This window comes from Bicyclus anynana, chromosome 26, assembly GCF_947172395.1.
Source record: "Bicyclus anynana chromosome 26, ilBicAnyn1.1, whole genome shotgun sequence".
In the NCBI taxonomy this organism is placed as follows: domain Eukaryota; kingdom Metazoa; phylum Arthropoda; class Insecta; order Lepidoptera; family Nymphalidae; genus Bicyclus; species Bicyclus anynana.
Genome location: NC_069108.1, coordinates 7,713,289 through 7,725,879, shown reverse-complemented (window position 1 = coordinate 7,725,879; position 12,591 = coordinate 7,713,289). Strand labels below are relative to the sequence as shown.

The 12,591-nt window shown below is 38.2% G+C and overlaps 2 protein-coding genes across 2 annotated transcripts in view; one reads left to right on the top strand and one right to left on the bottom strand.

The window, feature by feature from the left end:
• The window catches only part of LOC112055983 (trichohyalin), a 489,894-nt gene that overhangs the window by 211,425 nt on the left and 265,878 nt on the right, over window positions 1–12,591 (top strand). The gene's annotated exons all lie outside the window — the stretch shown is intronic.
• LOC112055131 (importin-7-like) lies at window positions 4,047–7,481 on the bottom strand. The gene has a single exon (XM_052889759.1). It carries the CDS (start codon window positions 7,209–7,211, stop codon window positions 4,065–4,067), a length of 3,147 nt encoding a protein of 1,048 aa, XP_052745719.1. The 5' UTR covers window positions 7,212–7,481; the 3' UTR covers window positions 4,047–4,064.

Genomic DNA, 12,591 nt, shown 5'->3' with positions numbered 1-12,591 from the left:
CACCGGCAAAGCGGTCTCCCGTCTCAAGTCCGGACTCAAAGAAGTCTCCCTTTACGGAGCACCCATCCCCTGGCAACGTACTGCCAAGTACCTAGGCGTTACCTTCGATAACCGCATGAGCTTCTCCATGCACGTTAACAAAGCGAGAAAAAAGGCCGCATACGTAATGCACCGCCTTTACGCTATGATAAATAAGAAAAGTAAATTGTCCCTCCGCTCAAAGCTAACGCTTTATAAAACTACGATCCGTCCGATCTTAACCTACGCTAGTGTAGTCTTTGCCCACCGTCCAAAAGCGACCCTTAGGCCGCTTCAAACCCTACAGAATCGTTTTCTGCGTCAAATCACGGGCGCGCCGTGGTTTTTACGCAATAATGACCTCCATAGAGATCTAGAATTACCGACAATAGCTAAGTACATGAAACAGCTCTCTCAAAACTATTTTGACAGAGCTGCCATCCATCCCAACCAACTAGTGGTTGAGGCCTGCAATTACACTCCCAACCTAAACGCTAACTGCAAGCAGAGGCGTCCCAAGAACGTCCTTTACGATCCAGACGATGACATAACAACCGACAATGCTTCCCAGGTAACACAATCACAAGCTACACAGCGTCTTCGCCGGCGAAGACGAGGTCCCCGATATCTAATGTCACCCGGACGTGGGTTTTCTAACTCACGATCTTCGGGGCGTCCGGACTGATTCACTCAGGTCACGGTTACCTCCTCCAGAATGGCCTTCTAAGCCGAGGTCCGAGTCCCATAGGAGACGCCCTTAGAGAGCCGTTCCGTCCTCTATCTTTCTTTCAGCCTTCGGGTCACATCAGGCGATGCTTCTGCGCTCGCCCAACCCCCCCGGTGACGCCGTAGTGGTTCCGCAGGGAGCTATCGGCACCTACTCAGACAGGAAGAAAAAAAAAAAAAAAAAGCTCCATTGGTTCAGCTGACACATGAAAATTTAGTTCAAAATCTTACAAGTGCTGTAGATAGAGCCAGGCTTCTAGCATTATCCGAAAAGGAATCTGGGTATTGGCTCCATGCCTTGCCATCGAAAAATCTTGGCACTTTATTAGACAACGAAAGTTTTCGTGTGGCTCTAGGACTCAGATTGGGTACACCATTGTGTTTAGAGCACAAATGTCCATGTGGGAAAGAGGTGAGTAAATTTGGAATCCACGGGCTTTCATGCCAAAGGAGTGGCGGTAGGCTATTTCGGCATGGCTCTCTTAATGACATAATAAAAAGGGCTCTTGCCACCATAAATATTCCTGCGCTAATCGAGCCGTTAGGAATCAGTCGGGATGATGGTAAGAGACCTGATGGATTGACGCTGGTTCCCTGGGAAATGGGGCGGGCCCTAATGTGGGACGCTACATGCGTCGACACATTAGCACCGTGTCATATCAGGGAGACAGAATCAAGACCGGGAGCCGCAGCAGAAAAAGCTGAAACCGGTAAGTGGCTCAAGTATGCCTCTCTGACAGAGAGTTACATATTTGTACCTTTTGCCGTGGAGACCCTTGGGCCATGGAGTCGCAGTGCCAAAAAATTTTTCCGTACTATTTCACCGCGGCTTGTTGCCTCGACTGGTGACAGAAGGGCTGGCTCATTTTTTGCGCAAAGGATCAGCCTGGCTGTCCAGCGCGGAAATGCAGCCAGTATTCTTGCCACCATTCCACGTGGGCATGATTTGTATAGTTATTAGGATAAGTTAGCTTAAGTTCCTTATTGTATTCTTTCTCAATAAAAAAAAAAAAAAAAAAAATATTTATTATTATTTATTCTAAAGTTTGTGTCAGTTTGTGTCAAAAACCCCTAAAATCGCCATAATCTTCATTTGTGGTCTGTGGCCATAATTATTGAATTGTCCCCCTAAAAAATGTAAATCATATCTTAATGAATTTAAATTTTTTTGTGATTTGGTGACAATGATTTAGAAATAATATGCTGTAATATGTTTCAAAAATCTTTAATATCTAAAATCTAAAATATTACGTCTTCATCATGGTCTTAGAAAATTCCTATTCCCCTCCAACTAGTCCGGAAAGACTGTATTAGGAATGAGTACGACAATGTTATGTTTTTCGTAATTATGTAATATTTTTATTACCTCATATCTTCCAAGCCGCTGAACGGATTTACATAATTAAGATTTTAGATTCATCTAACTGCAAACTTAATGGGATGGTTGAATCTTTGAATAAACTATATAAGAATCTTAATAACCCAAGTGTTCTTATATAGGTTAAAATAAAACTAACACGACGACTGTGAGACGCAATGGACGCAATAGACTCGAGGTGATTTTTTTTTTTCGATTATTGCAATATGGGTATCAAATTCAAGGGTTCATCAAGAGGAGGAAATGGTATAGGCATGGCTATATTAAAAAAAAACCTGCAATTAGAAAAACGTTAATTATAAATCGCTATACTACGCGAGGCGGATGACTATAATGCGCGCAGGTTAGGTTTTTTATTTTTTTCAATGAATTGTTAATATTATTAAGAATACTCATTTAAATACGAGGTCCGAGGATGGTTCTTATGGAGAGTGTAGTGTAGAGTTAGGATAGGATAGGAGTAGGGGTAGGAAAGAAGTGTATATAAGTTAAAGCGAAGCTTGACTAGGCGCCAGCTGAGGACGGAATTACAGCAGAACTCCAGAAAGTGGGTGGAAAACCTTCAAAAAGTCTTTCAGCGATTATTCAATTCCGACGTTCACGAGGTACGGGGTACGATGCCTGTTCTTCAAAAAAGGTGACAAAACCTGACTGAACTAGGATAGGAGTATGGTAGGAGTAGGATAGGGGTAGTGGTAGGATAGGGGTAGGACACGGGCATAAGTTAGTTATTTCTGCATATCGTCTCCAAAGAGTAAAAAAATCTTTTGTAGGTTTGGGTGTACTCTTCTATAATAAGATCCCCAAGACTGTGATGGACCTGCCAATGCATAGCTTTAAGCAATGTGTTAAAAAACATTTACTTAGTCGAGGGTACTACAACATTGATGAGTTCCCTAATGATAAAGATGCTTGGAGGCCGTTGGATCAGCTTCCACCTTCACACAGGAAGTAAAACTATAAGAAATGTAAACAGTAATTGTTATCAATTGTAAATTATAATACTATATGACTTTTTCAAAAGAGCAACTGTTGAGTTTCTTGCCGGTATCTTCTCAGCAGAACCTGCCTTCCGAACCGGTGGTAGAATCTTTACAAATAGTCAACTGACGTGTCAAAAGTGTTTGTAAACTGAGCCTACTTGAAATAAATGATTTTTGATTTGATTTGATTTGGGTAGGGGTAGGAAAGAAGCGCATATAAGTCAAAGCGAAGCTTGACTAGGTGCGCTAGTTGGTTAAGTTAGGAGGTTTTTGAAGTCAGTCAACAAATAACACTTACTTGACACATTCTTGTGACAGAATCCATACAAAAATATCCATTTTTCTTTGAAGTATTATCACAATTTAAAGTTTAAACTGCAAGCCCACATGATAATCTATCTGTATCTATTGTACTGGTCGAATTCTATACATTTATTTGCAATTTGAGATTTTACTTATACCATTTGTAACAAACGTTACCGTGGCATAAAGTACGCCAGCGCCATTTAGAATCTACACTTATAATACGAATTCTATACAAAAATTTTGTCGGGGGGCATTATATAATCGATACTGAAGCTAAAAATATTTATTTTCGATTTTTGGTCTGTCTGTCCGTCGTGTTTTTTTGTTATTCGGGCATCACGCTGAAACTACTTAATGAATTCAAATGAAACTTGGCACGGTTTAAGACCATAACACGGAGAAGGTTATAGGATACTTTTTATTGCGAAAATAAAGTAAGAAGGGGGTGAAATAGGGGTTGAAAGTTTGTATGGAAAGTCTGTCATTATTAGAGTTACAGTTTTAAAAGTTTGTTCATAAATCATAAAAAAAATACGATATATAATGTAATTCAAAAATTTTTAAAATTCAACCCCTAATGGAATGATGGAAGTCGCGGGCGTCCGCTATAATTACTAAAAATAACAATTCAAGGGTTAAATAAAAATATTTATTTATGATCCAAATTTAAACATAGTCGGAACTTGCGCTGGTACGGTAAACGAATAACCTCCAATTTGTTCGATGAGTTTGCTATCCTGTTGAGCCTTGTGTTGGTCGGCCAAAACAAATACTGCGTTCAACTTCTTCTGTTGCTCCTCTGTCAACCCACTTGTTAGTGCATGGTACAATGTTGGCTCACTGACTGACAAATTTGATAATGTATTTTTGAACTTAATGTATTCAACGCCATTGCAGCTCGATTCGTCTAGAGGGGTGGTGTAACACTCAATGGCGAGTATGTCTGGTTCGTGCTCATCGTAATCATCATCATCATCGTCATCAGCATCGTCGTCTTCAATTTTAGCAGTTACATTATTACCATGCTGAGTCACGGTTTTCGTAGTCGTCTTCGCAAGATGTTCAAGGTAATCGCTGCTCATTTGATCGACATCATCGTCATCACTCGAAAGAACCTCTTCGCCATCGTCATCATCTTCTTCTGATGACGATGTATCATGGTCTGCTTCAGCCTTAGCTTCGTATGCATGTACCAATCCATCGAACAATACCAAACAAAAGGGAATAATTTTTGGCAAAACTTTCTCAAGGTTCGGTCTTTGTGGACCCATTTCAAGGAGAGTACAGAGGCCAAGCACACACAACTTTCTATCATGTAATCCCATAAAGATGTCAGCGTCATGTATCCACTGTTCAATAAAGTGTTGAGTTATAGACGCATTAGGGAAAGACTCTTGAAGGCTGTTTAGAATTGTGAAGAGTAGGTGTGGATTGCAGTAAACAATGGCTATCAACACCTGAAGCAGCATAGCTTTAAGTTCTGTAGTAGTGACTTTTCTCGTGAGCCTGCCAAGGACAAGCTCAACAAATGAATATAAGCAGTTGTCAATTTTACCAGAACATTGCAGGACTATCACTTCGAGAAGTTTAGCAGCATAAACTTCATCTTGATCTTCCTCTGTACAGGTTAAGGCTCCTTTTGCCATGTTGAACATAGCCAGTACATGATTCTCATTTGACAAAAAGGCATTAGTGTCAACTGTTATATAGTTGTGTAAGGCTGGCATCATATCTGTGAAGTAATCGGAGCCTTCCTTTTCAAATACCTGATACAACATCTCAAAAGCTTTCCACATGTCTTCTGATATTGTCTTTGAGGTTAAAATACAGATCAGTGACATAGCTTCTTCATAATACTCTATGATAGTGTGATGCAGAATATGTCCAACAACGCGTAAGGCTATTTTTTCTAATTGCACCATTATTTCAGGAGAGTCCTCCATAACGTTAAGTAAAGTTTGCATAGTATTTAGAAGACTCATAGCCGTCATTGCCATGTCGTTATCAGAATCAGCTTCTATGACTTTACTGAAGGTCGTAGCTAGATGGTCCATGATCTCGCACGCCATGGGTGTGAGTTTTTCAGTGTACAGCGGCACAATCTTTTGTAGCACATTTGCAATATTATCATTCTCAGTTTCACGTATGATTTGAAGAAGTTCAAATGTGACTGCTGCAACTTGTGGTTCTAACAATATATATACTTTTTCCTGAGATGAAACAAGCATTTGGAGTGCAATAGCTGCTTCCACTTTCACAGGTAGTTCTGAATCATGCAGCAGGGCGTTTACTGTGAGCCGTACGACATCAACCAGTAGTGGTTCACTTTTGAAGTGAACATCAGCAAAACGGTGAAGAACCCAACAAGCCCTAGCTCGCATGTAACCCAATTGACTGTGAAATTCAGGGAAAACATACTGACTAAGCAATGAGTCTATTTCCTGTTTGTAAAACATTTTCTTCATCAGAATATCGTTCAACGTGCCCACTATGTGCAAGGCACCATCCTTCTGATTTGGAGTATATTCCCCACCTTGACCAGTAAGCACGTGCATGCATAGTTGCATCGTTCTCTCCAACATACCCTTTCGTTTTTTGCAGCATGACATGAGAAGTGATTCCGCTGCATTGACAGGTGAGATAAAGTCTTCGAAGATATCAAATTTTAAACGAATAAACTCATGTGGATCATTAAGCCATAATTCACTGTCAGACGCTGAATGCGACATGAGTGGAAAGATTACATCTTGTATGACACCAAACATGTGCGGTTTTAACAATTTCCAGGAGTGAGCGTGGCTAACACACTGATCTATGTAACTTATACTTTGTTGCAGCACTCTCGGTGATACATATACTTTTCGTCTGTACTGATCCAGTATCTGCAGCAATACATCCAGGATCCCTCCAGTGAACGTTGTTAAATACCACTCGGAGAACTCTATGTACTCTTCAGAGGCATTCACAGGGCTCCCGTACCTTTCAAACAGTCTGTACAGTGTGTGGATCGCCCATTTCTTGCATTTCCACCAAGGCAACTCCACACGCTCACTCTCCTCCACTTGCAGAGTGTGCTCCGGCACCGCCTGCTCTAGGACTGACCTCAACACCTCCATCCACTTTGTAAAAACCTCTTTGGTGATCAAACTCAGAGGCAAAATATACTTTATCAAACTATAAAAACATTTGAGTATCTGTTTCTGCAGAAGCATAGATGCCATGGATAGATCGGCCTGCAGATTCACTATGAGATTATAGAGCATAGGCAGTAACAAGTTCATAGCTTCTATTAGCGGCAACCTCTTCTCTGTTCCGTGGTACTCGTGGTTTTTTATCAACTGATAAAGGCATAACAGAGCCCCCATCCAACTATTCGGCTCAGGGTTTTGCAGGAAAATGTGAATTTTATCAACAATCTGTGGCCAACGAGACGGGAAGTCATGTTTGATCATAGTCTTGAGACAGACACATAGCTGCACCCTAATCATGTCCGGGGCTTCGACAACCGCGTCCACCATGACGTCTCGAACCATTGCTCGGTCTTGTTCATGAATGCTGAACGGAATGGGCTCTCCATCCTCGTGGTCCTTCTCGTGCCATCCTGATGTCACCAGATTTTTCAAATAGACTACCCCAGCCTGTCGCACTGGCAGCGGAACGTCATTTAGCATGACCACTTGGAGCAGTGAGGGTGCAAATCCGATTATCTTGTGTATCCGATCGAGCTGCTCTTCTGCTTGTTGTCTCTGATTAGGGTCGATTGTAGCACGCAACACTTCCGTCAGCTCCCTGGTATCCATTTTTCCGAAATGAAGTAATAATTTTTCATGAGACCACGCCGCTTCTGAGTTCCGAGTCGTTCAATGGGCGTGGAAAACTGATAGAAAGCTGGTACTTAAACTAATAACCTTTTCGGATTTCTGTCGTGTTTTTTACAATTTAAAGTTTGTATTTAAAAAACATTCAGTAATGAGTATAGGTTATTTTTTAGATTTAATTTTACAAAAAATTAAAAATTAATGAAGTAACTATCTTTTTTTTAATAATTGCTAGCTCTGAGCTCTAGTATTTATTTAGCCGTTAGTGGCACCCAGTCTTTTTGAGCCCACATCACAGATTAGATTGTTGACAGAATGATTTTTGTCTATGGATCTCTGTACTCTCAGACCAATTATTGTATAGGATCGCTATTGTTACTTTTCTGTCAAAGTATATGATCAACGATCTAATGCAATTATAAGAACTGTCTCTAGAGTAGGTATCGATGTTTGATAGTTATAACTTATAATCGTTTTCGTAGGTTAAGAGCTCCATAAAGATACCTTTTTGTGTAGTTGAATGGTGTAAAAAACGGGCTTCTAGGTCGCTCTTATCTATCTATCTACAAAACATACGCCGTCGTAAATACTCGGTGATATCTAATGACTATGTATTTGCGGCGCTTGCCTTTGAGACTTTAGGCCCATGGTCATCAGATACATTTTTTTTTTCAAACTCCACGTCTGACAAATTGATCCATACGTCAGGTGACCCAAGAGCTGGCGCTTAATTGGCCCAAAGGTTATGCGTTGTTATCCAGAGGGGTGGCAGATAGTGTCAGCGTGTTGGGCACCTTGCGGGTGAACAATTAGATCGTGTGTATTTCTTATAATATTTTATTTAGTTTAAATTTAAATTTAATTATAATTATCCTTTTAATTAATATTAATTTATTTGATAAACAATAAATCAGTTAATTAGTTCGGATTAAAAAGTAAACAAAAACACTTCCTGCGTTGTTATGTAATTGGTATGATAATTAGTCCTTAGTTAATATGATAATTACCTACTATCAAATTACTAATTAGTTTACTTAATTGTAAATACGCTCTCTGGCATTGATTCAAAAACTAAAATACGACGTCTAATTAAGAATAAAAAGGTGCGTAAAACTTATCTTACGTTAATTTCGGTAATGAATCACGCAAAATTTAATTATTTTATGAAGACTATTTTCTTTTGTTATTTCTGGATATTTTCATTGTCATTCAAATCCTAATTAAAAAAAAGTATGTCAGCTCCGACGCACGAATGGAGTTTACTCTTTTCAATAGCAACGCCTGAAAAGTGAAAGGTGCGCAACCGAGGTGCAGCGCTGCGTGCGCGCCCGCCAACAGCGTGCACGTGCGTGCGGACGCGCTAGGCATGTGCACGCTATGGCGGCTACGTACAGTGAAAGGTGCGCAGAATAGGTTGCGCACAAAAAACGTACCGAGGGGTATAAATGAAAAATCGATTGTTAAGGAGTAAACTCCAATAAGTTATGAAATGACATGCGTTACGTTTTTTGTGCGCAACCTATTCTGCGCACCTTTCACCGTGCGCTGTGCCGCCAACAACTTGCACATCGCACCCATGTGCACGCTGTAGGCGGGTGCGCACGCCGCGGCCTGCTGCACCTCGGTTGCGCACCTTTCACTTATAAGGCGCGAGTATTGAGACGTGCTTCGAGCTAACTTTTTGTTTTTTTTAACATACACACTTTTTTTTTGTGGGTAAACAGTGCACATCGAGTAGGGCTTTAGTAATACTTATGTTAAAGAAGACTAAATGTATAGAATTGTAAAATAACTAATAGACTTTATAATATACTTCACATTATATATTTTACTCTTACAATGATATAATCATTAAACAAACAAGCCCAATAACATATAGTATATAGGTATAGTCGCCTATACAGCATACCCTATGTACGTCTCAATACACTCACAGCTAAATTAGAAAGTTGCGCACTAAAGGTGCGCACCAAAAACGTGACACTTTTTCGTTAGTTCAGTTGGTTTTACCCCTCGGATTTTTCTCATACCGGGCGCCTTATATATAAAAAATCGATTCTTAAGGAGTAAACTCCAAAAAAACTTAACTTGTGTATCGTCTTTCATGATAATAATAAGTTCAAAATAATTGAGTATTTACGTATGAAAGGTTCACTGTGAACCTTTCATACGTAAATACTCAATTATTTTGTGAACCGAAATGAGAACCGTTCACATTTCCATATACTATGGCTTATAAATTAATTAGCACATTTAAATTATGAACAAAGAACAAAAGAACACAATTTTTACTATAAAAAGTCCGATGTCCTTCCACAAAAACCTTACTGCCACAAAGTTCGTGAGTCGTCTGCCCCAATGCTGAACGGAGAAGAAAAAATTTTATTAAGTGAGATTCAGATATGACCATAAACTTTCATCGAGCTCTGTCACTCTTTTAGGAATTCGTATTTTTACATCTCATTCGTTCACGTATTATTCTTCCATGTCCGTTCTATAACGTCCTATTCCTATGGATAATAACCTTCATTTGATGTTTGTGGTTAATACGAGTATCTATTCTATGATTACTCCCATTACTCCACTATAGTCAAATTGAGTAGGTATTTTAAACTATGTAAACAAACAAAAACAGCTGACTCACTGGTGCTCAACATTTTATCATTATTTACGAATATTATCATGAAATAAAACTTCCTGTGATAAACAAATATTTTTTTAATTCTATATTCCTATATAATATATCCTGTTATTTATCAAACAGATAATGCTTCACTTATATTAAGGGTTCCGTAGGCAATAAAGAACTCTTATAGTTTTGTTTCTTTATTATGTAGAAGCAAGCATAAGGTTTCCTCGACATATTTAAACACATTAATCAAAACGGTTTTCTCGGAGGACGATAAGGGTGATTGATTCGTACGTTTCTTTTTTGGTGACGGAAACAATAGCAACGCGGAATAACTGCTCCGGCTAGTACCAGGCTCCGGTTCACTAATTTTCGTACTAAACGAAATAAAATTAATTAATTAAACTGATAAAAAACCCGACTGCATAAATGATAAAAAAACTGTAAAGAAAAAAAAGCTCAGTCCAGAAGTGTAGAAAACAATTAGAAAACAGTCGGGACCTATTATATTGAATAGAATGATTTTCGTCTACATTTTTTATTAGGTCCCGACTTTAGTTTGATCAATTTTTATATCATTTATGCCGGGTTTTTATATTTGTTAAATTAATTTATTTATTTCACACTTTTTAGTTACGATAGATGGTGAATTTCGGATTTATTGGTTACGTTTGTTACAAAGTACGATAATGTATACCTAAGTCCAACCGAAATTAAGTAAATATTCAAAAAATCTACGCAACCCTCGGTGGCCGAATCCGACTCGCACTTGTCCGATTTTTATAATCAATATATTTTCTTTTAGTCTATTTTAGGTGTTTTATAACTACACTTCATAAACCTCGCACCTTATAGTCGTCCGCCTCGCGTATTATGTATAGACTTAATTAATATTAGAATTAATAAATAACGTTTACCTAATTGTAGGTTTTTTAACATGGCCATGATATACTATTTTGAAATTCTCACAAAAATCCCTTGAATTTGATTCTCATGTTGCAATATTCACAAAAAAAAACTTCACCCCGATTCTATAGCGTCTCACAGTCGTCTTGTTGGTTTTTTTTTTCTAATTTCACCTATCTAAGAACACTTGGGTTATTAAAACAAATCTAACGTTATCTGAATTACGTAAATCCGTTCAACGGTTTGGAAGATATGAGGTAATAAAGAATATTACATACATACATACAAGATACGCGCGAAAAACATAACCCTTCTTGCAGTCGGGTAAAAACAGTAAACAAACAACAAATAAACTATAATTAACAATAACAACGAAACGAAATAACAAAAATTACAAGGGAAGAAAATACGCACGACAGACTGGATTTAGTTAACGAATCATTACTTAACGATTCATTAGTCATAGACAGCAAATAAAGTAGTGTTCTGTGCTGTGAAGTGTGAACTGTCAAATGTCAAATCTTCTTTCACTTATTAATACAAAATCAAAAAAAATATCACAGTTCACATTAAAATAAAAGAAATCATCGTTTTAATTACAACTTCTTTCTTCTTTTGATATGAAAATACGACATTTATAAAATAATTAAAGTTATAATTTAATTTTATAAATGCACATTTAATACCCATAAAACTCAATATCTTTATTTTTCATAATGGTTTGTGACTCATGTCTGCTTGGGTTCTTTTTATGTCGTTTGTATTGTTTTTGTGCAAACTCTATATATTTAACATAGAGGAATTAGAAATGGAAATGGATCGCACCCAAATGCAGCAACAAAATTGTCTGTCGTTTTTTGAAGGGTACGAGGTAAACTCAGTCATCGATAATATTTAACAAAAATAAATAATAAAATATTTAACAAGAATAATATAATCTGTACACAGAATATTAAGTTAATGGATCGATGTTTTGCTGTTTGTTCGTTCGTTAGAAGAATAGTATCTATTTTTCTTTTAGATATTGTTTTTATTACAAATTTATTATTTATTATAATTATGTTTTTGATGACCTCCGTGGCGCAGTGGTATGTGCGGTGGATTTACAAGAAGGAGGTCCTGGGTTGGATTCCCGACTGGGCTGATTGAGGTTTTCTTAATTGGACCAGGTCTGGCTGGTGGAAGGCTTCGGCCGTGGCTAGTTATCACCCTACCGGCAAAGACGTACCGCCGAGCGATTTAGCGTTCCGGTACGATGCCGTAACCGAAAGGGGTGTGGATTTTCATCCTCCTCCTTACAAGTTAGCCCGCTTCCATCTAAGACTACATCATCACTTACCATCAGGTGAGATTGTAGTCAAGGGCTAACTTGTAAACAATAAAAAAAAAAATCTTAGATTGCATCATCACTTACCATCAGGTGAAACTGAAATCGAACGTCACGTCATCTTTTAGTGAATTAGAAGTTGTTGACCATTTTTCATGCCATTGAACTACTTACTACACAAACCGGAATGATTAGGGAGTTTTTTCAGTCGACGAAAACGATTACAACAATGAAACATCGATACGATATAAGTATACACGCGTTAGATCGTTGATTGATTGACAGAGAGGTAACGTCTTGCGAGGCAGGTCCTTCTATAATTAGTCCAAGATAATTAATTAATTGTATGTGAATCCGGGCTCAAAAGGGCTAGAACCCAGAGCCGTAAAGCTTATTATTAAAAATAAAATGTATGTGAATCGAAACGAAAAGTGTCGCCTAAAAGAACCTTTTTGAGTAGTGATATTGTTGTGTAAAAAGCCTAAAGTTGTGGACTATAA